The sequence below is a fragment of the Cervus elaphus genome, chromosome 7, assembly GCF_910594005.1.
Source record: "Cervus elaphus chromosome 7, mCerEla1.1, whole genome shotgun sequence".
In the NCBI taxonomy this organism is placed as follows: Eukaryota; Metazoa; Chordata; class Mammalia; order Artiodactyla; family Cervidae; genus Cervus; species Cervus elaphus.
Genome location: NC_057821.1, coordinates 24,785,715 through 24,811,419, shown reverse-complemented (window position 1 = coordinate 24,811,419; position 25,705 = coordinate 24,785,715). Strand labels below are relative to the sequence as shown.

General features: G+C 40.7%; 1 protein-coding gene across 7 annotated transcripts in view; it reads left to right on the top strand.

Annotated features, from left to right (window-relative positions):
- PKHD1 (PKHD1 ciliary IPT domain containing fibrocystin/polyductin) overlaps positions 1–25,705 on the top strand; it is a 431,302-nt gene that overhangs the window by 119,266 nt on the left and 286,331 nt on the right. For all 7 annotated transcript variants that reach the window (XM_043907708.1, XM_043907713.1, XM_043907712.1 and 4 more), the window contains exon 36: positions 8,418–8,574. In XM_043907708.1, coding sequence (XP_043763643.1) covers positions 8,418–8,574 — 157 coding nt within the window. The remainder of the gene's footprint in view (positions 1–8,417; positions 8,575–25,705) is intronic.

Sequence of the window (25,705 nt, the reverse complement as noted above, 5' to 3'; positions counted from 1 at the left end):
CAGAGACCTGGCTTATTGCTTACTGGAAAATGAAGAGAATTGAACCAGTTTCCAGTATTTCAATGTATAGTCTTTTGCTTGCCAGTCTCCAAATTCTTAGGTAGTTGTATTATAATTATTTATTTTTAATTGTAGAAGGCTTTATTTTGAATATATTTCAGTATTGATGGAATATAGATATACTGTTGTTGTTGATTAGTCACTAAGTCGTGTCCAACTCTTTTGCAACCCTGTGGACTGTGACCCACTGGGCTCTTCTGTCCATGGGATTTTTCCAGGCAAAAATACTGGAATCGGTTGCCATTTTCTTCTCCAGGGGACCTTCCTCACCCAGGTATTGAATCTGACTGTCCTGCAATGGCTGGTGGATTCTTTACCACTGAGTCACCCAGGAATCCTATAGATGCAGTGTACTGAGCATATTTTAGGTTATTATTATTATACTGATTATATAAATCAGAATATATCAGGAGTAAGCAATTTTTTTTCTATAAAGAGGCAGGTGGCTTTTAGCTTTGGTGGGCCATAGAGTCTCTGTCACAAACGGAAAATAGCCATAAAACAGTATTTAAGTGAATGGTCGAATCGATGTTCCAATAAAACTTTATTTTTATTTCAGCTGTAGTCTGTGAACCCTGTTATAGACTGCTGAATGTTTTACTTGATTATTTTTGTCTGTGACATGAAGAACTTGAGGTCTTCATGCAATGGGAAAAATGACTGAATGCCCTTCTTCAGCAGGAAGATTACAGAGCTGTGCAAACTTCTTGCTTCCAGACCCAGCCACTCTCTCTGGGCTCCTTGCTGAGCTTGCAGCATTTCACACATCTCCTTTCTCAGAACAGCTCTGACTCACACTCCACCTCTGCTCCCATCTTTTATCTGAGAGGCTGGTCTCTGATCACTCAATATGAAAAAGATTCTCCCACACTGGCACTTCTGTTCTACTTTCCTTTGCTTTTGCTTTTCAGATCACGTGATTTGTTTTATTTATTTATCTTTACCTCCCTAAGATATAAGCTCCCCAAGATCAGGGTTTTGTTTTATTTTGTGGTCAGTAAATATTTACTGAATCCAGAGATTCATCTGCTCCTTCAGGCAAGGAGGTTGAAAAGAGTCTTATGATGACTGAGTGAGATAATACTTGTTTTTTTTTAATTTTATTGAAGTATAGTTGATTTACAGTGTTAATTTCTGCTATACAGAAAAGTGATTCAGTTATATATATGTTACATATATGCTGCTGCTGCTAAGTCACTTCAGTTGTGTCCGACTCTGTGAGATACCATAGACAGCAGCCCACCTATATATATGTATCTACATATATATTATATATGTATAATGTACATATGTATTATACTGTTAAGTGCACTCAAAAATGTTAGCCATTATGAATAATCTTTAAAATTTCATATTTCAAAAATTTAAAGTAGAGAGGGTAATGTGTAGGTTTTTCAGTTGTGAGGGTGAGTGATACTATAAGTCAAACATCTAGCACTGTGCCTGGGGCGTAGGAAACATTGGTTCATGGAATGGTCTTCAGGCTTATAATTCAGAAGAGACATTATTTAAGGAGATTTGGAGATTCAAGTGGAAGAGAAGATGAAGAAAGTTTCTGCAAATTTGTTCTGTCTGCAGACTGTACTAGTTCTTTAAGCTCAAGAGTGCTAAAATAACTTACCTGGATGAGGCATTGAGCTAAATCAGTATCATTAGAGAAATCATGGCATGTAGGATGTCACAGAAGGGAGAGAGAAGCTGGTGAATTGCCCGGTTTTCTAGAAGGGACAAAGTCAAGTGTAAATTGGGTCCCAGTTGCTGGCAGAAGGTGTTACTGATATTTCTTTGAGTCATCGATGTGCTGGGCAGTGTGTGTATGTGGGGGCGGGGGGTACTTTCTCATGTTATCTCATCATCGTGAAGGGTTTATAAGCACCAAGAAAAGAAGTGATCACTGAGAGCAAGCATGAGCCCAGTAAGAACAAATCATGCCAAACTAATTTAATTTTCTTTTTGTTCCCTAAGGAGTTATTAGTTTAGAGGTCAGGGGCGCTATTTATAATCCTGCATTTGTAAGTGGTTGGCTTTTCCTACAATGAGCATTTTTTGGGTTTCATAATCAGCTGAAATAATCTCAGCCTATGTTAGTTTATTGTTAGTTTATGTATAGTGTCCAGGTTGAAGAAAGAAAAGGTAATTAACACACTGGATTTCACTGTAAGGCAATCTTTACCAGAGTTAGCCATCTAATTTTCTGAACTCCCATAGTACCTTGCTTATACTTTTAATTATTGAATTAATCATGCTTTATATTAATTACCAAGCTATGTATCTTTTTTCAATGATAACACAAGCACCTTAAGAACAAGGATGAGGTCACATGTATCTAAAAGAAGTACCTTTACACTAGCTCATCCAGGAAAGTTTTGGGATTTTAATTGGCCACCATGCAAAATATCACCTAATATTATAACACAATTATTAAAATAGCCAAGACACTTAATTGGGAGAGTAAGTGTTATTTAATAAATGGTATGAAGTCATTTCACTATTTGGGGAAAAACAAAGCTAAGATGAAAAATAAGGATAAATGGAAAACTTCCCACCAACATAAATTCTAAATTAGTTAAGGATTAACATACAAATGTAAAATCCTACAAATCAAGAAGTACACACATTAGAAGTGCCATTTGTGTCAGAATGAAAGAAGGGAGTCTCATGTGTAAAAGAATGGGGGATGTTACAAAAGAAAAGGTCAATACATTTGGTTTCATAAAAATTTAAAACATTTCTGTGTAAAAGATCACTGAAAAAAGTAGAAAAAATTGCAGCTTTATATCAGATTATTTTAGTTACTAAAACAATATTTTAAATTATGGGTTAGCGACTATGAGCCCACAAGAGTTGAGTATTCAAACATATTTTGGGGGTAATTATTACTTCCTGGGAAATAGATGGGGAAACAGTGTCAGACTTTATTTTTTGGGGCTCCAAAATCACTGCAGATGGTGATTGCAGCCATGAAATTAAAAGACGCTTACTCCTTGGAAGGAAAGTTATGAACAACCTGGATAGCATATTTAAAAGCAGAGATATTACTTTGCCAACAAAGGTCTGTATAGTCAAGGCTATGGTTTTTCCAGTGGTCATGTATGAGTGTGAGAGTTGGACTATAAAGAAAGCTGAGTGCTGAAGAATTGATGCTTTTGAACTGTGGTGTTGGAGAAGACTCCTGAGAGTCCCTTGGACTGCAAATATATCCAACCAGTCCATCCTAAAGGAGATCAGTCCTGGGTGTTCATTGGAAGGACTGATGCTGAAGCTGAAACTCCAATACTTTGGCCACCTCATGCGAAGAGTCGACTCATTGGAAAAGACCCTGATGCTGGGAGGGATTGGGGGCAGGAGGAAAAGGGGATGACAGAGGATGAGATGGTTGGATGGCATCACCGACTCAATGGACATGGGTTTGGGTAGACTCTGGGAGTTGGTGATGGACAGGGAGGCCTGGCGTGCTGCGATTCATGGGGTTGCAAAGAGTCGGACACGACTGAGCGACTGAACTGACTATGTGCCAGATGTTGTTGTAGGTACTCAATACATGGGCTTCCCTAGTGGCTCAGTGGTAAAAAACATGCCCACCAATGCAGGAGACCTGGGTTTAATCCCTGGGTTGGGAGGATCCTGAAGAAGGAAATGCAACCCATTTGAGTTTTTTTGCTTGGGAAGTCCCATGGACAGAGGAGCTTGGTGGGCTATATAGTCCATGGGGTTGAAAAGAGTTGGTCATGAATTAGGGACTAAACAACAACAGTAACTGGAATACAGCAGAAAACCAAGACGTTCTCCTGAAGCTTACATTCAACTGGGTCTTAAGTAACTGAACAATACACAATGTTTCAGTGATGGTAAGTAAGTTCTTTGGAGAAAGCAGAGCTGTGTAAAGGGTGGAGAGAGGGTCAGTGATAGGGACCTTCTTTTCCTATTTTCAGGATTAGTTTGCTGAAGAAGGCATTCGGGGGAGGTGTCAACAAGTTCCTCCTTGTCTTTGTCATCCAGGAGACACTGTTGCTAGAAAGATCCCACACCCTGCCTGCTCCACCATCCCTGCTTAACACAGATGCTCGCAAATAGGTCTTTGGCTCTGCCTGGTGTTCCAACTTGCTGATCAATGATTTCTTTCAAGATAACTCTGGTGGTATTGCAAATACATTTAAGGTGACACGTGAGATTTGCAGACACTGCACATTCCCTGAAGTTCAGAGAAGTGCTGACAAGCTGTAAAGGAAAAAACAAATTGCATTCTCTTCTCGCTGAGCCAGGAAAGTTTTTGCTTGTGTTTTATTTGTTTTGGGGTTTTTGTTTTGGCTTATTTGGGGCTGTAGGTTCTGAGGTAAAAATGAGGTTGTGTTCTGGATAGTTTCCAAAATCTTTGTTTTTTTCCCCCCTCATATACCCCCATGTGCCCATAGGCAGATTTTCTTCATCTGCAGAATGGGAATGAGTGATTTGTTTATCTCGAAGATGAAAACCAGAAATAAAGGCTGAACACCTTGGGGACTATGATAGAAAGAGGTGTGATTTGGTGAAAGTGAAACTTGGATTGACCTGGGAGTTGAGTTAGTGGCACAGAGCCTGGCTTGCACCTAAAACATTACACTGGTATCAACTGAGAGTCTTTCAAATGTATGGACAAGAAGTCTTTTTAATGATTCTGTCAGCATTCTTTTTTGCTTGATTGGATCAAAATGACAGGAATGGAAGGATAAAGATGTTGGGAAGTGGGCCACCTCCTCTGTCTCATGCAATTATTGCCTAGGAAGCCCTTGGAATGGAATTATACTACCATTGTGTCTGCTATGAAAATATAGAGCTAAAATTCTTATAGTGGCATACATATTACCATGGATTCCCTGACAACTTGAAATCGTGGAGATAGTCGACTCTTCTACTTCCCAAGGTGCTGTCAGACACTTGAGGGTCCAGTAATGGTTTAGGCCTTTTAGTACTTAGTCATTGTTTTGTAACAGGCATGAAATATTGATAACATTTTATATAATTTCAAGATACCTTTATTATGGTAAGGAAAAATTTTGGCCAGAGAGAAGCTTAGGTCTTTTAAAAGTTAATGCTTAGCATTGATAACTATTTGAAACGTACCACACTGAATAAAGGGCTTCCCAGGTGGCACTAGTGGTAAAGAACCCGCCTGCCAATGCAGGAGGCATGACAGACATGAGTTTGATCCCTGGGTTGGGAAGATCCCTTGGAGGCGGGCTTGGCAACCCACTCCAGTATTCTTGCCTGGAGAATCCCATGGACAGAGATGCCTGGTTTGCTACAGTCCGTGGGGTTGAAAAGAGTTGGACATGATTGAAGCGACTTAGCACACATAGCACATTTTATAAACATATATGTGTATATAAATACATATATATATATATATATACACACACACACTTGGATATACAAATACACTCACACATATATATCTTTTACAGATATTTTTCCATTCTAGATTATTCAGTTCAGTTGTTCAGTCGTGTCCGACTCTTTGCGACCCCATGGACTGCAGCACGCCAGGCCTCCCTGTCCATCACCAACTCCCGGAGCTTACTCAAACTCATGTCCATCGAGTTGGTGATGCCATCCAACCATCTCATTCTCTGTCGTCCCCTTCTCCTCCCGCCTTCAATCTTTCCCAGCATCAGGGTCTTTTCCAATGAGTCAGTTCTTCACATCAGGTGGCCAAAGTATTGGAGTTTCAGCTTAAGCATCAGTCCTTTCAATGAATATTCAGGACTGATTTCCTCTGGGATGGACTGGTTGGATCTCCTTGAAGTCCAAGGGGCTCTCAAGAGACTTCTCCAACACCAAAGTTCAAAAGCATCAATTCTTCAGTGCTCAGCTTTCTTTGTAGTCCAACTCTCACATCCATACATGACTACTGGAAAAACTGTAGCCTTGACTAGACAGACCTTTGCTGGGAGGCAAAGGACCTTTGCTTTTTAATATGCTGTCTAGGCTGGTCATAACTTTCCTTCCAAGGAGTAAGCATCTTTTAATTTCATGGCTGCAGTCACCATCTACAGTGATTTTGGAGCCCAAAAAAATGAAGTCTGTCACTGTTTCCATTGTTTCCCCATCTATTTGCAATGAAATGAGGGGACCGGATGCCATGATCTTAGTTTTCTGAATGTTGAGTTTTAAGCCAACTTTTTCACTCTCCTCTTTCACTTTCATCAAGAGGCTTTTTAGTTCCTCTTCACTCTCTGCCATAAGGGTGGTGTCATCTGCATATCTGAGGTTATTGATATTTCTCCCAACAATCTTGATTCCAGCTTGTGCTTCATCCAGCCTAGTGTTTCTCATGATGTACTCTCATATAAGTTAAATAAGCAGGGTGACAATATACAGTCTTGACATACTCCTTTCCTGATCTGGAACCAGTCTAGATTATTACAAGATATTGAATATAGTTCCCTGTGCTATACAGTAGGTGCTTATTGTTTTTCTGCTTTAGATATAATAGTGTGTATCTTAATTCCAAGCTCCTAATTTATCCCTGTTGAGATTTTGGCTCTGTTCCGGTGGTACTGAAGGAAGCTCCACCTTAAACAGCTCTAGGCTGAGAAACTCAGTCCGAAGTATCATTTTTTAAATAAAGGGATAGGATTTCTCTAGAGTCCTTTCCATCATTGACCTTCTAGAAATCCAAGTTTTTTGCTTTTCATATATTTTGTCATAGTGGCTCCGGGCTGATTTACAGATAATCTGGTTCACCTTCTCTGGAGTTGTCTTTACCATCTTTCAATTTTTTCCATCTTCTCACCACTTGATTCCACTCCAATTTCCTCCTTTTGCCCCTCCCCCCTTTCTCTTTGTGGATTGTACAGGAGTGAATTAAAGTATTATATGAATGTAGAATGTCTAGCCTTATAAGGAGATGTTTCTTTGTTTTTACCTCCCTGTGCCTAGCTTCAGTGTGAGATCATTAGAGAGCTAAATTTCCCTTCTACTTTTTGAGTCTGTGGATGTTCATCCTGTGGGCATGTTTCATACAGCTCACAACAATGCTCGGGTACCACACCTTTTTTTTTCTTCCCCATAGTGCTGAGACTACTTATCACTGTGCCTAATGCCTTGCCATCTCTTAAATTGGGATGACTCACTGACTTATATCTCCTTTGTAGATGCAGAAAATGAAAAGATCCTACTTTTTCTTATCCCCAAGCTTTATTGGTGGTGAGGTGAGGTTCAGTACAATCTGGGACTGGTCAGTACACCCTCTGGAAAATCTACTGACTCTTCTAGGAGCACATTTCTCTATTTTCTCTGTCTGGAATACTCCAGGGCACTGTTCTCTGTGGAGGTGCAGTTATTGGTATTACAAACATGCCTCCCCTTCTTCACAATCTTCTCTCATCTGCCTCTAGCTCCTTACCAGAGGACCTTCTAGGCATCTATTTTATAGGAACTGAGGCTTCTCATTAGGTTAGAATCTGGGTGGGAAGAACTGTGGGGAGAGAGGCACATACTTGTTATCTGTATGACCTTGAGCTAATCACCTTCTCAAAGAGCATTTCTCTGTATTCATAGAGTTACAGTTCCATGGCTGCACAGGACATTTAGACCTGTTCACTGCCTCTTTCATGAGCCAGATACTGCTTTCTGTGATTTTCACATCCTTGGTTGGGAAACCACATGACTTCAGTGTGACCATAAATTAACAGGGAACCAAAAGCTCTGAGAGGGAGACTGAATGGGGTGAAGGGTGTTTCCTCCTCTGGGCTCCTCACAGTCCGGCCCCTGGCTCCTCCCTCAAAGGTTCTGGGTTGTCATCTGAAGTCAGCTGGCGTTTTTCCCATGCATGAACTTTGCTGCCTGGTATGCACTTAGCACAGAGGGAAAGGCAACAATAATATCAAAAGAGACAAAGTAGGAGGATGGATCTGAACACACGGAGAGGAGTTTTCCTATAAAACAGAAACACTTGCAGTAGAACCTGTGAAAAATGGCACCAGTTACATACAGCGAAATGCCACCCATTTAAATTCCCTCTGTTCCTGACTAGGACTTTTTGTCCAAGACTCGATACATGTCTGTACAAAAGAAAAACGGAACCAGTCCCATCTGTTAGGTATACGGGGGCTATGTTGGGGGAAAAAGTAAGAAAACGTTAGCAGCATGTCATTGGAGAACTCCAGAGGCTGAACACAGAGGCCCTTTAATTACAACTTTGCCCCTTCCATATTTTCCCCTTTTGGAGTTAGTTGTAGGAAGGTGATTCATTTTATTGAGAGGTTTAAAATTAAATTTAAATTAATTTAAGTGCAAGGAGTTTCTGTTTTGATGGATCACCCAGACTATCCTGCTTTTAAATAAAGCAAAATAAAATAACAAAACCTGTTTTCCAGGGCAACTTTACCTTTCAATTCTGCGGGAGGTGGTCCAGGGCTCACAGCTGGTTTCCCGAGAGACCGCCACAAGAGGGCGACAACGTCACGGTGGAGAAGGGCCAGCTGCTTCTGTTGGACACCAACACCAGCATCCTCGGCTTCCTCCACGTGAAAGGTTCGTGGAGTTTGGAGATGGTGGCATTATTGCATATGATCCTGTCATTTTAGAGGCGGGGGTCCAGGGGACATTTTGGATAAGTTCCAGCACCTGGTTGACAATTTATTCTCAGAACAAATTGAGATTTCACTATGAAAGGAAGAAGTGGTCAGAGGGTTCAAAACGAAAGCCTTTTCTTTCAATTCTTAAAAACACAGAGCTTGATTATTTTAGTTTTTCAAGTACAAAAGGGTGAACAGTGTTCTCCAAGAATATACTTCTTCATTCAAGCCCTTTGTATTCATGCTTGTCCCTGGCAGCACCCACAATATAGCAAAAGGCTCTGAAATCAGTTACTGCTGCTGCCTTTGAAATCCCCAGCCAAGAAGGCAGTGCCTTCATGCTTTTACCCTGTTGTGGTTTTGACTTCCTGGTCCCGTGGAAAGTCATATAAATAGGCTTCCTTATTGCAAAACCGGCCACATAGCTCTAGGGTCTGGGAATTTGGGAGAGATTGAAAATTCAAATTTTAACTCCTCCACCCTACCCCCAAGTGACTATGTCAGTTTTTTCCACCTCCTCGTGCATTTGTTTCCTTATCTGTTAAATGAGAATAAAAATCATTGCCTACTTCAGTAGTAGATAATAAGGAATGGTTATCAAAGGGACTCTTGTTCATTGGCAAATGAAAATTACTTGGGAAATGTGATTAGTTATGGAGATCTATAAAATGACACTAAAGCACCATTCCTTACTATAAATATATTTAACATTTATAGGAGCATTTGTTCTTGTTAAAGTAAGAGGGTGGCTATATGAGAGAGAATAAAATATTTTCCAGGGAATAAGCTGATGGAGTGTGACTACCCATCTCTTAAAGGTGGACTCATTAAGAATTTTACATTCTTTACTCTGGAAGCTGTTTTTTTCCCCTCTGGCAGCAAGGAGAAGTTTTCAGGCAAATCACTTAATTAGTACCCTTTAGGAAAAGGGTCTGTGAGCTTGGGTTCCTGACTTGTCTTTGTGGTGTGTGCATGTGTATAGCCAGTGGCTATGGGGAGTGCTGACTTATTGACAGCTAGCAGCTACCTAAGGACTGGCAATGACAAAGGAAAATTACAGACTTCAAGTCTCAGCTCAGGGAAAAGATGCTCTTTTCGGGCCTTTAACCAGAACTCTCACCACAGGAGTCAAATTCTGTTGGAGGATGGGATGCCCGTCAGGCACTCTAGGGTCTTTTCCTAACCTTGATACCATTTGGGAGAAGTTTCCGAGCTAAAAGTCCTCAAACTCAGCCCATCTGAGTGTCAGGATTTCCTAGTAGTCCCAGGTAAATGTTCCATCAAGGAATGGTATTTGTCCATGGGGCCAGAGACTAAAGATGGAGAAGAGGCATCAGAGGGAAAGTGGAGAGTAAAGGAAAGGCAGGGGCAGGTGGATACACAAGCTGACTTCTGCTCTTGGAGCTTTTAGAATCCAAGCATCCCAAATACTTGCTCCCACCTGTCAGTAGTGGTTTCTTTAAGTACTCCTGGTTCAGTACTTCACTCTCATTATTTAGTACAAGTGACTAGGTTTAGAAGGACAAACCCTCATCCCGTGGAGAGGGAAAGACTGTTATGTGAAGGGTTTCCCCTCTCTCTTGGGAAGTAGGACCATTGGTAGGATTGTGAAGGTAAGTGGTGAACACCAGTTTATGTACAAACAGGAGTTGCTGGTATGGAACAGGTTGCCTAGAAATTGAGATTTTCATCACAGATTTATGGGTCATAGCTTCTGGGAAGTATGAGACCTGGGAAAGGACACAGATGAAATTTGGTGCAACAGATGACTTGTGAATACTTACTAAGTGGCCTAGGAACTCTGTATGAGACATAAGAAGTGAAGTATAACACTTAATACGAATAATGTGCATTACTACTAAAGAAAAAGTAGTTAGCCAGCAAGTATAGAAGAGTAGAATGTCTAGTTCTAAAATGTGTTGTAAGGATTTCCCTGATGGTCCAGTGGTTAAGACATCACCTTCCAAAGCAGGGGTATGGGTTTGATCCCTGGCTAGGGAAGATTTCATATGTCTCATGGTCAAAAAACCAAAACATAAAACAAAAACAATATTGTAACAAGTTCAATACAGACATTAAAAATGGCCTACATAAAAAATCTTAAAAGAAGATAAAACATGTTGTAGAAGGTAAGGCAGGATGTGGATGGGAATAATCCGAGTGTCCAGGATGTAAGAGCAGAATTAGTGGAGAGGAGGTGGAAAGCATGTGCTTTGTCCCTGAGACAAGTTTTGATTGTGTAGATATCAATGTATGCACAGACTCAAAATGGGAAGGACTTCCCCGTCTCACTTGGTAGCCAGAGCTGTGTGTTCAGTCACTCAGTCATGTCTGACTCTTTGTGACCCTATGGACTGTAGCCCACCAGGCTTCTCTGTCCATGGGATTCTCCAGGCAAGAAATACTGGAGTGGTTTGCCATTTCCTCCTCCAGTGGATCTTCCCAACCCAGGTATTGAACCCATGTCTCCTTTGGCTCCTACATTGGCAGGTGGATTGTTTACCACTGAGCCACTTGGGAATCCAGTGGCTCAGGCCAAAAATCTTGGCAGCATCCTGGACATCTTTCTTTATCTCATATCCCATGACCAATCCATCAGTGACTCTTATTTCCTGAATCTCCAACATGTGTCCCATCGTACCAAGCTAGTCCTAATCAACATAACTTTTTGGATGGGACCATCTCAAACAACTTCTTTGTTGGTTTCTATGTTTCTAATTTATTTGCCTTCTTTAGTAGCAGAACCTAAGTTTTTATTTGGGGCAGCAGTATAGCCAGCTAAAACGCTGTATTTCCTAATCTCCTTTGTGAGTGGACAGCCTGTGGCTAAACGCTGGCCAGTGAGATGTAAGGGGAAGCATGGTGCAGGACGCCTAGGACATGTTCTAAAGTAGGGCTGACCTAGTAGGCGGCATGTCCTACTTGTCCCTCCTTCTTTCTCTTCTCTGCTTCCTGGAATGTAAATATGATTCCTACATTTTTAGCTGCCATCTTGGACTGTGAATTGACACCTTAAGTATGGGGAAATAGAAGAAAGGAAGACATCCGGGATCATGATGACTTTTGAGTTGCCTACTAGCATGGTACCTGGAGCTGCCCACCTCTGAAGTCACTTTTTGTGATAGAAAAGTATGCCTTCATGTGTTTAAGTAATTGGTATTTGACTTTTATGCTGTATAGTAAAATAACCCCCAATAATTTATTATCCACATCCTTTAAAATATGTCAGATCTTATTACTTCTTTTCTCAACCTACCCCTACACCAATGGCTTCTCATCTCATTAGGAATAAGCTTCACACCATTATTAAACTTCAAATCCCTTCATTGACCTTGTCTTCCTCATTCACTCTGATCTAGCTCTTCTGTGAATATACCAGGAACACACCTGCCTCAAGGCCTTTGCGCATAATGCCCTTTGCCTGGAATATTCTTCCTCCAGATGTTCATGTGACTAGCTCACTTATTTAATTCTCTGTTTGAGAAAATGTCAACTTATTACAGAGGACTTACTGGCTATCTTTTCTAAAATTATAATAATCCTATTACTCTATCCTTTTTTTCTGCTTCACTTTTCTTCATAGCACTTACCATCACCACATGACATACTATAAGTTTACTTGTTTACATACAGTCTATTTCCTCTGCTAGGACAAGCTCAAAAAGGGAAAGAATTTCCATCAATTATTTACTGCTGTCTCTTCAGTGTTTAGGACCATGCCTGACCCATAATGAGGGCTCAAAAAACATGTACTGATTGTTGAGTGGATGGACAAATGAAATGGTGCAGAATTCAGGTCCTGGATGAAATTTAAGAAGTCTCGGATAAATTTTAAATCCTTGCTGTCTTGACTATCACTTTTCCAAACCAATTTACTTTTACTGTCCTTAGATGTGCATGTGAAATCTATCTATATACATATGTACATATATATATACATAAATTTAGTATATAATAAAAATAGTAACCAGAGATAGGTACATAAATTTACATATAGTCACATACAAACACATGTATATACATATGCACATCTACATAAAAAAGTATATCTTCATGAGTTAAAAACCCACTGCTAAGTTATTTTTCTGTTTCTAAAAGGCACATGAAGAATGCTTTCCCTGAGGAAGAACTCCAGCTCTCAACTCTGGTTGATATGGCATAGTTCTAAACCCCTAATGTCTTCTTTTGGTCTGTAACAGGTGTGAAAGTACTTGAAAGATAAGAAAAATCCAACAGCAGTTCGCTCTCTGAGTATCTGTTATTATCTTTTTCATACCCATTCATGACCAGAAGAATAGCTCTGTGACATTTTCTTTGTTCTTTGACACCATCTATGGGATGAGACAAAGCATGAAAGATTTCAAACCAAAAAATAATGACTTCAAAAGGTTTTGGCGAACAAGATATTACAGTGAAAGTACTTTCTAAGCCATTTCCACAGTATTATGAAGAAAATATTTTACATAAAGTATGTATACACTTCGAAAAGATTAGTGCTAAATAGAAGTGAAACTAGATCACCTGAGAACTACATTTGGAACCACTTAATGAAGATACTGCATCCTCCATATTATTTTTCCACTCATGGAAACCAGAATCCTAATATATACATGCACCAGGCTCCTCCGTCAGGAAAACTAACACTTATACATATGGCCCTTGAGAATTCTGAACTTACCTGTGCCTTCCGTATAGTTCCAAGTATAAAATAGAACTTTTTTTTCCCTTATAAGCATAGCTTATAGTAGAAAGGAGGATTATAAATTTCTTTGAGGCAGTTGGAAAATCCTAAGTTTTCACCATTATTTATGCTGCTGTATATACTGATTCTTGAACTTTTTGGAAAAGTGGCATATTATTTTGTGACCATGATAAAAGCTTCAGCTAGCTCTCTTAATATTTCATGTTAATTAGTGAAAGACCTAGAACTTTTGTCTATTTACCATTTCAATTTCTTCCCTCCATTCTTCCTTCCTTCTTTCTTTTTTTAAAAAATATTTTTTAGGGGGTACTGTTAAACACAAAAGAGAATTAACCCAATCAATTAATACTAATGAGCTGGGATGGAAATAGGCATATTGCCTTGATTTAGTTAATTATATTTTTCGTTCTTTTATGTTAAGATGCCCAACGGCCATAGGCATCGCTGAATTAAAATTTATTATTTTATTCCAAGTAATTATGATGAGCCATAATAACAAAGATGGAACGTTACCCTCTTGTCTGCGCTATTATGCATTCTGGGCAAGGATTTGGGGCTTGTGGTCTGTCGCTGGAAAAGCATCTTTATTTTCTGAATGAAGTGATGACTCTGCCCTGGTGGTCAAGCCGCTTGATGTCAAGTGGCCTAGAGCTAATGATTAATAAAGGGTCAATTAGGGGAAGATGAACTCTAGAAACCTCTTGTCCCTTGGTGTTGGGCTATCAAGAGGAAGATGGTCTGTAGTTTCTCATTACTCACAATGCCATCACTTTACAAGGCTGGAGCAGAAACTTGTGCTGTTTAATAGTGCACTGGCATTCTTTCATGTGATTTTCTATTTCTTGGTCTAGTGGTGTATACAAAGCAGTTAAATGCTTGGCAGGATTTTGAGCCAGAAAGAACTGAGTCTGAATCTGGACTGTGCTTCTTACTGGCTTCTGTGACCTTGGGCGAGTTGCACAGCCTTTGTAAGCCTGAAGTTTCTCCTCTTAGAGTAAGACCTGTTTCAATAACAGCAGTAGTGATAGCAAATTGCTAACATTTATTGCTTGCTGTTGTGTAGCCAAACTACACTGGATCGCCCAACTCCTGTGGATGTTTTGGTTACTAAATGAGGGAATGTTTCTAAAACCCTAAGCACAGGGTCTGGGTCAGCATAAGTATTTGATTCATGTTAGTTGTTTCTTTTGGATTGCAGGGGATAACCAAAGAGATGGCTGGATGTCAGGCCTAGGTTGCAATTTTATTTACAGCTAGCGGTTGCTTCTATATACAAAGCAAACTGAATTACTGGAAGAATTAGCTGGGCAATGGAGACCTCAGATGGCTTTTGTCTCTGTTATCTTCAAACAGCATACTAAAGTGTTTTTCTTTCTAACAACAAGGAGAGGGAATGATACAGAGGTGGAAGTAGCAGTTGTTCACTAGGTTGCCTCTGATCTCCTTGGTATTTTGACTTTGTGGAAGAATGTTTTTCTGGTGCAGTTGGGAATGTGGTCTCAGTGGCTCAGATGGTAAAGATTCTGCCTGCAAAGCAGGTGACTTGGGTTTGATCCCTGGGTTGGGAAGATCCCCTAGAGAAGGAAATGGCAGCCCACTTCAGTATTTTTGCCTGGAGAATTCTATGGACAGAGTAGTCTGGCAGGCTACAGTACATGGGGTCATAAAGAGTTGGACATGACTGAAAGAGTAACATTTTCATTTTCACTTCACTTTCATAGTTTTGAGGACACTCAGATCATTTTAGTCTGTTACACTGGGGATTTCTACAGAGTAGCAATGCATATTCTTGGTTTATTGAGATGAAGCATCTTCTCTTGGCCCATTACTGGGTTCACTGTAGAGTTTCTTTTTTTAAAAATTAAAAACAATTTTATTGAGGTATAGATGGCATAATGTAAATTTCAGGTGTACAGAATAATGCTTTGATATTTGTATATATTGCAAAATGATCACTACAATAGTCACCAGAGATAGGTACAAATATTTTTCTTGTGTGATGGAAACTTTTAAAATCCATTCTCTTAACTATTATACTTTCAAATATGTAATACAATATTACTAGCACATAAAAAAGCAGAGACATTACTTTGCTGAAAAAGGTTTGTATAATCAAAACCATGGTTTTTCCAGTAGTCGTGTACAGATGTGAGTGTTGGACCATAAAGAAAACCAAGCACCAAAGAATTGATGCTTTCGAACTGTGGTATTGGGGAAGACTCTTGAGAGTTCCTTGGTCTGCAAGGATATCAAACCAGTCAATCCTAAAGGAAATCAATCCTGAATATTCATTGGAAGGACTGATGCTTAAGCTGAAACTCCAATACTTTGGCCACCTGATGAGAAGAACTGACTCACTGGAAATAATCCTGATGCTGGGAAAGATCGAAGGCAGGAGGAGAAGGGGATGATAGAGGATGAGATGGTTGGATGGCATTGCTGACTCAATGAACATGAGTTTGAGCAAGCCCTGGGAGTTGGTGATGGACAGGGAGGCCTGGCGTGCTGCAGTCCATGGGGTCGCAGAGTTGGACATGACTGAGCAAGTGAACTGACTGACCGATTATTAACTGTGGTCACCATGCTGTATATCACATCCCCATGCCTTATTCCTTTTATAACTGAAGTGTATACCTTTTGACCCCTTTCATCGATTTCCCCTACCCCTCAACTGCCCACCTCAGGCTAACATCAACCTGGTCTTGGTATCGGTAAGCTCAGATCTGTCTGCTTTTGTTTGTTTGTTTTTTAGATTCCTCTGTGAGTGAGATCATGTGGTGTTTATCTTTCTCTGACTTATTTCACTTAGCCTTATGCTTTCAAGTTTCATCCATGTTGTTGCAAATGGAAGTATTTCATTCTATTACATTTTATTGCTAAACAATATTCCATTCTCTCTCTCTCTCTCTCTCTCTATATATATATATATATATACTACACATGCAATATCACATTTTAATTATCCATTCATATATTAATAGGCATTTAGATTGTTTCTATGCCTTGGCTATTGTAAATAATGCTGCAAGGAACATAGAGGTGCATATATCTTTTTGAAGTAGTGTTTTTGTTTTCTTCAGCTAAATACCCAGAAGTGGAATTGCTGGATTATATGGTGGTTCTATTTTTAATTTTTTAAGGAACTTCCATACTGTTTTCCATAGTGGCTGCATCAACTTACATACCTGCCAGCAGGGCACAAGTATTTCCTTTTCTCCAAATCCTTGCCAAGCCTTGTTATTTGTTGTCTTTTTGAGAATAGCCAGTCTAGCAGGTGTGATAGGGTATCTCATTGTGGTTTTCATTTGCATTTCATTTGCATTTCCAGTTTTATACTGATATTGAGCATCTTTTCATGTACTTGTTGACTCTCTGTATGTCTCCTACTGTTTTTTCATCCTCATCAAGGTTTGAAGATTTCAGAGTGAGATATTAAGAGCTGTAGCCAGCACAGCCTTTTTATCCCAGGGTTTTTTAACTTGATTCCTTCTAGTTAGAGCCAAACTAGGTTCAGTTTCACTAGATGCATGCTTCACATAATGCTTTACAATGGAGCAATCTGGAAATGCTATGAAACAAGGCTTCCTGGGACATCTGTGTGTTGTCTCTGTGCATCAGGACCATTGGAGTCATTGGGAAACTTACCCCATACCTGCAGTTTTAAGACTTCATCATAGCAGCTTGGATTTAAAGGAAATCCATCTGAAGGCATTTGATACAAATGAAATATGCCCATTAATGTTTTTTCTTTCTTTCCTAACTATAGAATGTCTTGGTCAACATGGGAGGGCTGTGTGGGCTGATACAATTTGTTTCAAATGGATACATTTAAAATAACAAGTGCCAATTGGCTGCAAAAGGAGAACTGAGTGAACTGACTCTTCTTGCAGCTGACCCTTAGCTACCCTTCAAGGCAGGAAAAGGGATGACTATGTACAGATGGTACAACATGGTTGTCTAGGGTATCATCAGCAAACTAGGGGCCTGAGTTCAAATGTGAGGCAGTCCTGTGACTCTCCTGTGGCTTTGGGTAAAGTTCTGGGCCTCAGATCGGTGGGTAAAATGGAAATGATGGTGATTCCCTCCGGTTGGTTGCAGGAGGAGAGTGACTTGTATAAATCTCTGTTGGCTATTAATGTTGCTCATCCGTAGCCCCAAGCAAGAAGTGTGGTAAAGGGGTTAGAACTTTTCCCCCATAGTTTCAAGCATACTCCTCAGAAGGGCCTGGGCTACACAGTGACCTTAAAAGGGGAAGTCAGGTGAAGTCAGCAATGGAAAATACTCACCTAAATTCTGGGAAATCCGTCCTTAACTCCTTTAATTTTGTGCATCTCTATGTCAGTCTTTTCCTGGCAACAAATTGGTATTGCTTATTTTATGAGGGGACCTTGCTTGTATCCAAAGCTAAGTGGGCCAGTGATAGAATTTTTAATGGGCTGAGAACTTAATATTGTTCATATATATATCTTGTAACTTTTTAATGAATTAGTTTTATATAAATTCCTTAAAAGCTTAATATTAGGATGTGTTGTTACTGCCCTTTACCTTTTGAGAAGGTGCAATCTAGGCAGGTAAACTTAAGAAAAAAATTATCCAGGTCCGTTTTTGCTCAGTATTGCCTGGACTGTTACATCTACATGTATGTAGTTGTTGTTCTTCAGTCACTTAGTTGTGTCCGACTCTTTGCGACTCCACGAACTGTACACACAAGGCTTCTCCCTCCATCACCATCTCCAGAGCTTGTTTAAACTCATGTCCACTGAGTTGGTGATGCTGTCCAACCATCTCATCCTCTGTTGTTCTCTTCTCCTCCTGCCTTCAATCTTTCCCAGCATCAGGGTTTTTTCCAATGAGTCAGTTCTTTGCATCAGGTGGCCAAAGTATTGGAGCTTCAGCTTCAGCATCAGTCCTTCCAATGACTATTCAGGGTTGATTTCCTTGAGGATTGACTGGTTTGATTTCCTTGCATGCCAAGGGCCTCTCAAGAGTCTTTTCCAACACCACAGTTTGAAAATATCAATTCTTCAGCACTCAGCCTTCTTTATGGTCCAACTCTCACATCTGTACATGACAACTGGAAAAAACGATAGCTTTTAGTATATGGGCCTTTGTTGGCAAAGTAATGTCTCTGCTTTTTAACACGCTGTCTAGGTTTGTCATAGCTTTTCTTCCAAGGAGCAGGTATGTAGTAGGTACATAGTAGGTACTCAAATAATTGTTGAATGACTGAATTTCTAACCTGAATTGTCAGATTCATGTTGGTTATGAATTTTTCTGTAATAAGAGCCCTTCCTGGTATCCTCAAATGTTAGTGGGTTAGTCCAGACAGTGACCAATTTCATTTACTATTTGTGTATCAGGAGATCAGAGACAAAGGCTTTTTCATGTGGGGGACACTTGGCTCTGAAACCCCTTATTTCTACCAATCAGACATGACTTACTTTATTTACCTTCAGAGAACAGTCCCAGACATACTTGATTAGCCTTAAATGAAAGATAAGCTGTTGCTGTGAGAAAGGACATGCTTTCAGTAGATGGGCAGACAGACAGATAGATAGATATTAAACAATTTACAGTTTGTGTCTTGACAACTTGGATATTGTAACATGAAAAATGCTATTGAAAGGGACCAGTCCCTTCCTAGCACAGAAGCTACAATATTTTCAGTAACAAAAGATAAATATTTCAATCGTCCTTCCTTAAGACCCTTCACGGACTTTCTATTAGCCTTTTACGTCAGGTTTGAACTCCTTGATGTGGTTTGCAAAGTCCTTCGGGACTTCGGTCCTTGGTCTCTCCTTACCTTCTCTACCTCATTTGTTAATTAATGATTCTTGCATTCTGTTTGTCCAGACTGGGAGTGAAGTTAGAAATCAGGGATGCTTATATATCTAGAATTTTTGTGCAGGTTAAAATATACCGAAGACAGGTTTTCATTACTATCATTTCCCATGTACTGTAATATTACTGGGGGGTCAAGGAAAGGTAGGGTGTACTCTCATTTTTTAAATAAATACTATGAGGAAATGACTAATATCATTCATTTATAAAATTATCATGTTGTCGGTGATTCAGAGAATAATTATATTTGGAACCTTTTATTTATTAAAAAAAATAATGATTTTTAAAAATTGAACAATAATTGTTTTACAATGCTGTGTTTGTTTCTGCCATACAAAAAAATCAGTCATAAATAACTATATGTGACCCCTCCCTCTAAAACCTCCCTCCCCAGCCCCCAACCTTTTAAATAAACAGATTGCTGAGAGAAATGTATCAGGTTTCATGACTGATTAAAAAAATGTGATTGGGTCAGTGCTAATTGAATTTTGATACAGAGAAGGAAGGAGATTATTTCAATGAATGAGTAACTTGGTAGCTACCGAGATTTTTGCCTGCCTGGAAAAGACAATTTCTTCTCCCCTGTTTTCTCCTTTCTTTCTGAGGTCTTAAGTGACCTTTTAGAAACCCAGCTAAGGGCCTTCAGAACTTAAATATCAGAAACTTTGTTGGTAAAAGAAAATTTTGATTTTCTGGAGGAAGAATGGAAATCAAGGTTTGGTTAAGCAGTAATTGGTTACAGTAGCTATAAACAAAGGCACTTATTTACATCTGAATGTTTTGAACTCCTTTAGATATTTCTCTTCCACAATATGTTTACCCTTTGTAATTAGTATAGAATTAATTCATAAAAAAAGATAACTTCATGATTTTTAAGTATTATAGAAACAGTAAAAGGTTGAGTCATCATCTCTTTAGGTTATCTGTAAAGTTGACCAGTTCACTAAAACCAGGGTATTAACTTGGAGCAATGAAACTTCACTGTGACCCTCTGGAAAAACTGACTGTATTTTTTACATTTTTAAAGAAGGACTAGGAAATAACAGCAAATGTTGGTTGAATGACAAAGTGAATTAATCTGCAATTCCAGTCGTATTTCTCAACCTGTTTTAGACAATGGACACTAGAACAAGCTTAATTAACCTAGAACAGTGTTTCTCCAAGAGTGTTCCCTGGTCAGCAGCAAGAATATCACCTGGGAAATTGCTAGAGATGCACATTTGGGGACCCCATAGCAAATGTATTCTGGGGGTGGGATGACACCACCAATCTGTCTTTTAAGACCTCTGGGTGATTCTGTACACTCCCTGACAGCTCAGTTGGTAAAGAATCCGCCTGCAATGCAGGAGACCCCAGTTAGATTCTTGGATCGGGAAGATCTGCTAGAGAAGGGATAAACCATCCACTCCAGTATTCTTGGGCTTCTGTTGTGGCTCAGATGCTAAAGAATCTGCCTGTAATGAGGGAGACCTGGGTTTGATCCCTGGGTTGGGAAGATCCCCTGCAGAAGGGAAGGGTTACCCACTCCAATATTCTGGCCTAGAGAATTCCATGAACTGTATAGTCCATGGGGTCGCAAAGCGCTGGACACGACTGAGCAACTTTCACTTCACTTCACTTCAAGTTTGAGGACTACTAGCCTGAAACAACTTGATGCCTGCTGATGCAGGAGACGCAAGAGACTCGAGTTTGATCTCTAGGTCAGAAAGATCCCCTGGAGTAGGAAATGGTAACCCATTCCAATATTTTTCTTTGGAAAGAAAGAAAATCCCATGGACAGAGGAGCCTGTCGGGCTGCAGTCCACGGGGGTTGGAGTTGGACACAAAGAGTTGGACACAACTGAGTATGAGCATAATATAAAGCCTAAAACAACAGAGGAAGCCATATAGGACTGTCAGGACTGGACACCAATTAACCTGGTCCAGCTACTCTTTTCCCAAAGGCTATGCAACCCTTTGCAAAGGGCAGTGGAAATCTTGCTGGCTGTATTGAATGTGCCTGTCCTGAATGTGGAATTTTAGTTGGATGCACTTGTCTCTCCTACCAGGGAAATCTGAGCTGATGAAAGTGATTCTCCCAACTGCTATTGTTTCATGGCTCTGTGTCAGTGATCTTATTTCCGATGTGTTTTCTCCTCCACATTGCCCATTTGACTAGCAGTGCCAGGCTAATTAAGGAATTAGTATGTGGCACCCATTCAAGGAGGTGTGTGATTCTCTTTCTGCATCCTGAGAACATTTTTGCAAACACTTTCTGGTTCATATTTTCTTTTTTTAATCAGGCAGAGACATTACAATTAAAATACCATTAAAGTGATTCTGGCAAGTATTGCAATAAGCATGTTTTTTAATTAAAGGAAGAACAGGGGGATGCATAAGCAGCATCAGCTAAAGGGGAGAATTTCCTCTGATATCTATTTTAATTGAAATGAAAAAAAGACTCTGGAAAAGCAGCAGCCTGTGTGTGTGTGTGTGTGTATGTGTGAGAGAGAGAGAGAGAGAGAGAGACTCCCAGGTTGCTAGGTTGAGGTGTTCTGTGCTTGATTAATTAGTAGCCAGCCAGAGAGTCCATTGCCTTTGCCCCCAATCCTTAAAGCCTGATTTATGCCTCACCTCCCCCATGAATATGTGAGAGCCCCGGCATCTATTTCCTGAGCTGCTAGTGGATAGGATTATGGAGCGTGCACTGAGCTCTTGGGGGCTCTCGTTTGCCAGCCAAATTGATTTTCCGCCTCTCTGGCCGGGGACAAGCCCACCTCGAAGGCTTCCAGGCTCTGCTCCAGTGGATCAGGCACAAGCCTAATCCGGATCTTGCCAACAAAGGAAGCTGTGTGCATCCCCATCAGAATGCAGGCTCTGGGCTGTGGATGCCTTTCCTGAATGCTGGCCTTCTCTTCCTCCTCACCTTCTCCTGACACCTACCTGCATAGCAACAGAGTCCTGAAGGGTACAGTAGGGTGCAGCAGAGTATCCCAGCTCTGCCCCATCACTCAGTCTACCCTCCTTATCCAGGGAGAGCAGGACCCATCTATCCATCCTGAATGTATAATTATCTCTAATTCTCCAGGGGAAGAGAATTCCATAAGCTCCCCCTGTGGAATAACTGGAAAGGTAACACAATACAGGATGCTACAATTTTTAAGGAATTATTCAGAGTTGACACAAAAAGCTGAATGGAGGCTCATCCATGTGGATAAGCAAACTGGATAACTTACATCTGAAAATTTAGTTAGTTCAAGCTTTGAGTACATGAATAATCTAGTTTGGTGATACAGATTGATCTAATGAATTGGGGATTGTCAGATTTATCCCTGCATCTTGCCTCCATACATCTCTGGGTTTCCTTCTGCTTGAAACGGGAGTCATTCTCCCAAGTTCATTCATTACCTGACACATGTGTCCTAACCAAGTGTACTCTTTCTCTGCACCCTTTTCCCTCAGCTCCTCCTCAGAATGACACTAAATTTGCCATCGTCATCTGCCACCTTCCTAGTTCTTAAAGCTCTTCCAGGAACCCACCCCAATCTTTTGATTCCTCTCCAGTTCACTTGTTTCACTGACTCACTCGAAAGAATCATTCTACTTCCCCTCTTTAGTCTAATCTGTAAATACTAGTTGATGGTCTTGTCTCTCTTCTGCTCTCACTCTACATGTCTGCCTAGAGAGACCTCATTCTTTTCTATAACTTCAACTCCTATTTATCTCACAAGTATTTAGTGACTGCTTTCCAAGCTCCCCGTATGACAGGCACTGTTCTAGGTACGGGGGCTGTAGCTGCGAATTAAATACACCCAAATTCTCGCTCTCTTGGAGTTTATATTTATAAGGAAAACAGTCATATTGTATTTTGTGTTAGATTTTCTGAGCTACATGGAGAATGATGCAGCAGGGGAGGAGGATCAGGAGCTGGGCGGTGGTTTGTGATGGTTGGGGGATTTGCACACAGTGAGGGCAGAGGCTGTGCTTTAGGCGAGCGAGAGTTGGAGTGGCAGAGGACTGTGAGCTGGGGGGAAGAGACAGGGAGAGGGGGCCGGAGAGGGCCAGCCCTGCTGGGTTTGGTGGGATTTGACTCTGTGTGTGGTGGGAGCTGTTGGAGAATTTCCAGCAGAGAGGTGATGTGATGACGTTTACATTAAAAATCACATTGTTGTTTTGAGAGTAGACCCTAGGGTTGGGGCAGGGGCAGAGCAAAGAGCTGAGGCTTTACCGTTACTTGGAGATGAGATGTGACTTAGACCCCAGTGATGGATATGCAAGTGGTGAGAAGGAGCTGGATCACAGGGATGTTAGGAAGGAAGAATGCACAAGTTTTCCTGGAGCCTCAGTTGTGGTGTGTGAGAGTGTAAACGTTGCCTTCAGGACTTTCAAACTGAGCAATGGGAGAGGTGGAGTTGCCATTTGTGGAAACGGGGCAAGACAAGGAGCTCACTTTTTGGATGTTCTGAGTCAAGAAAACTGAGACATCCATATAGAGATACCAAGAAAGAGATGGGTCTACGAATCTTGAACTGAGGGCAGAAGTGGGCCTTGGGTGTCATCTGGGAGTCATCGGCATTTAGTGTACGATGGAGTTTGGAACCTTAAGACAAGGTGAGAAAAGCAAGGCCGTGTTCATAGAATGACTGGAAAAGTGATCGAGGGACTGAGTCTTGTGACATTCCAAGTGTTAGTGGTCGGGACAATCAGGAGGAATCAGGCAGAGGAGTCTGGGAGGAGAGACTGGGAGTGGGGAGGGATCCAGGAGAGCACAGAAGTGGGCGGCCGGGGGATGGAGCAGCAAGGAAGGACTGAGCAAGCATGTCAGATGCCCTGGGTGCTCAGCAAAGGTGAGCACTGAGCACGCAGCCTTGGATTCAGCAGTGTGATTGCCACTTGGGACCCCGATAGGACCAAGCAAAGCCCAACTGGGGAGGGTTCCACAGAGACGACAGGAAAAGAATTGGGATAGAAGATATAGCCAGTTCTTTTCTGGTGCCATGTGGAATCCTAGTTCCCCACGTTGTTAGTCACTCAGTCATGTCCGACTCTTTGTGATGCCATTGACTGTTGCCCACCAGGCTCCTCTGTCCATGGAATTCTCCAGGCAAGAATACTGGAGTGGGTAGCCATTCCCTTCTCCAGGGGATCTTCCTGACCAAGGGATTGAAACTGAGTCTTCTGCACTGCAGGCAGATTCTTTATAATTTGAGCCACCAGGGAAGCCCCCTAGTCCCCCAACCAGGGATTGAACAGGTACCCACATCCAGTGAAATCTCAAGAGTCTTAACCACTGGACTGACAAGGAAGTCCCTTGATGAGTATATTCTTGTATGGTATAATATTTATACTCTAAGTGTTTTCTGTAATGGGGAAAATAGCTACAACTGTGTATTTGTTTTTCTTTAAAACACACTCATGCACACCAAATCATTTTGTGGTTATTACAGAGGATGGCTAATTGTGGGGTTAGCCCAAAGTAGGTTTTGATGTACTTTGCAAACATTCACTAGCTGCTAAAAGTCTCTTTTACTTCCCTTTAAAAGAAATAAAAGAGACGTTTAATGGAAACAAATGATTACATGTAAAAAGTTGTGTACATTTATTTATTTTGGAGGGGAAGTAACAATAATGATGGTTGATTGATTTTTATAAAATTACCCAAGGTCACTCGTGGGACGCACTCAGCTTTCTGGAACAAGCATAACAAGCAGTGTCAGGGTCAGAGCCAAAGGCTGATTTGAGCCCTGCTCTTTATTTCAGCTTTCAGAAATGAGGTCAAGCTCTATAAAGTGGAGAAATAAAGTCCTCCCACTTCCCTCCCATATTCAAGTAACTCTACTTTAAAGCAGCTCAGTATATATTTGTCTTAAGTTAATAAAGTGTGCAATGAAATACTTGGTGCCTTGGCACAGAGGTAGATTGAATGTAAACTTCCTGTTCTTTCACACCAAGAAACTTTTACCTTGGTTATCGCATACAATTATTTCAACCAAAATTAGCTGAATTCCACAACAAATGTGTGTTTAGTCACGTCTGACTCTTAGTCCACCACGCTTCTCTGCCCATGGAATTTTCCAGGCTAGAATACTGGCACAGAGTGCCATTTCCTACTCCAGGGGATCTACCTGACCCAGGGATCAAACCCAGTCTCTTGCGTCTCCTGCATTGGCAGACGGATTCTTTACCACTAACGCCACTTGGGAAGTCCCAAATTTCATAACAAGCTTTCTTCCCTATTTACCTAGATTTCCTTATATATACTTGCCACTGATAAAGTAAAGAAGAAAGGCTTTTCTGCAGGGAATCACATTAACTAATCACATTAACTAATACTTACAGTACTCTTGCCAATGCAAATTATTTTTTGGGGGCTGAGCTTTTCTCCCTTCATTAGCATTATTATTAGCTCCCATCAGTAAATGACTTTTTCAAATTTCTACCAATTTTCCTCAGAATATTTAATATTTTGCTTGATAGTACAAGGGACAAATTCCCGATTTATAAATTTACCCACTCATCCTTGTAATCTGCCTCAAATCCTTTTCAGAATGAGGTTAGGTGTATC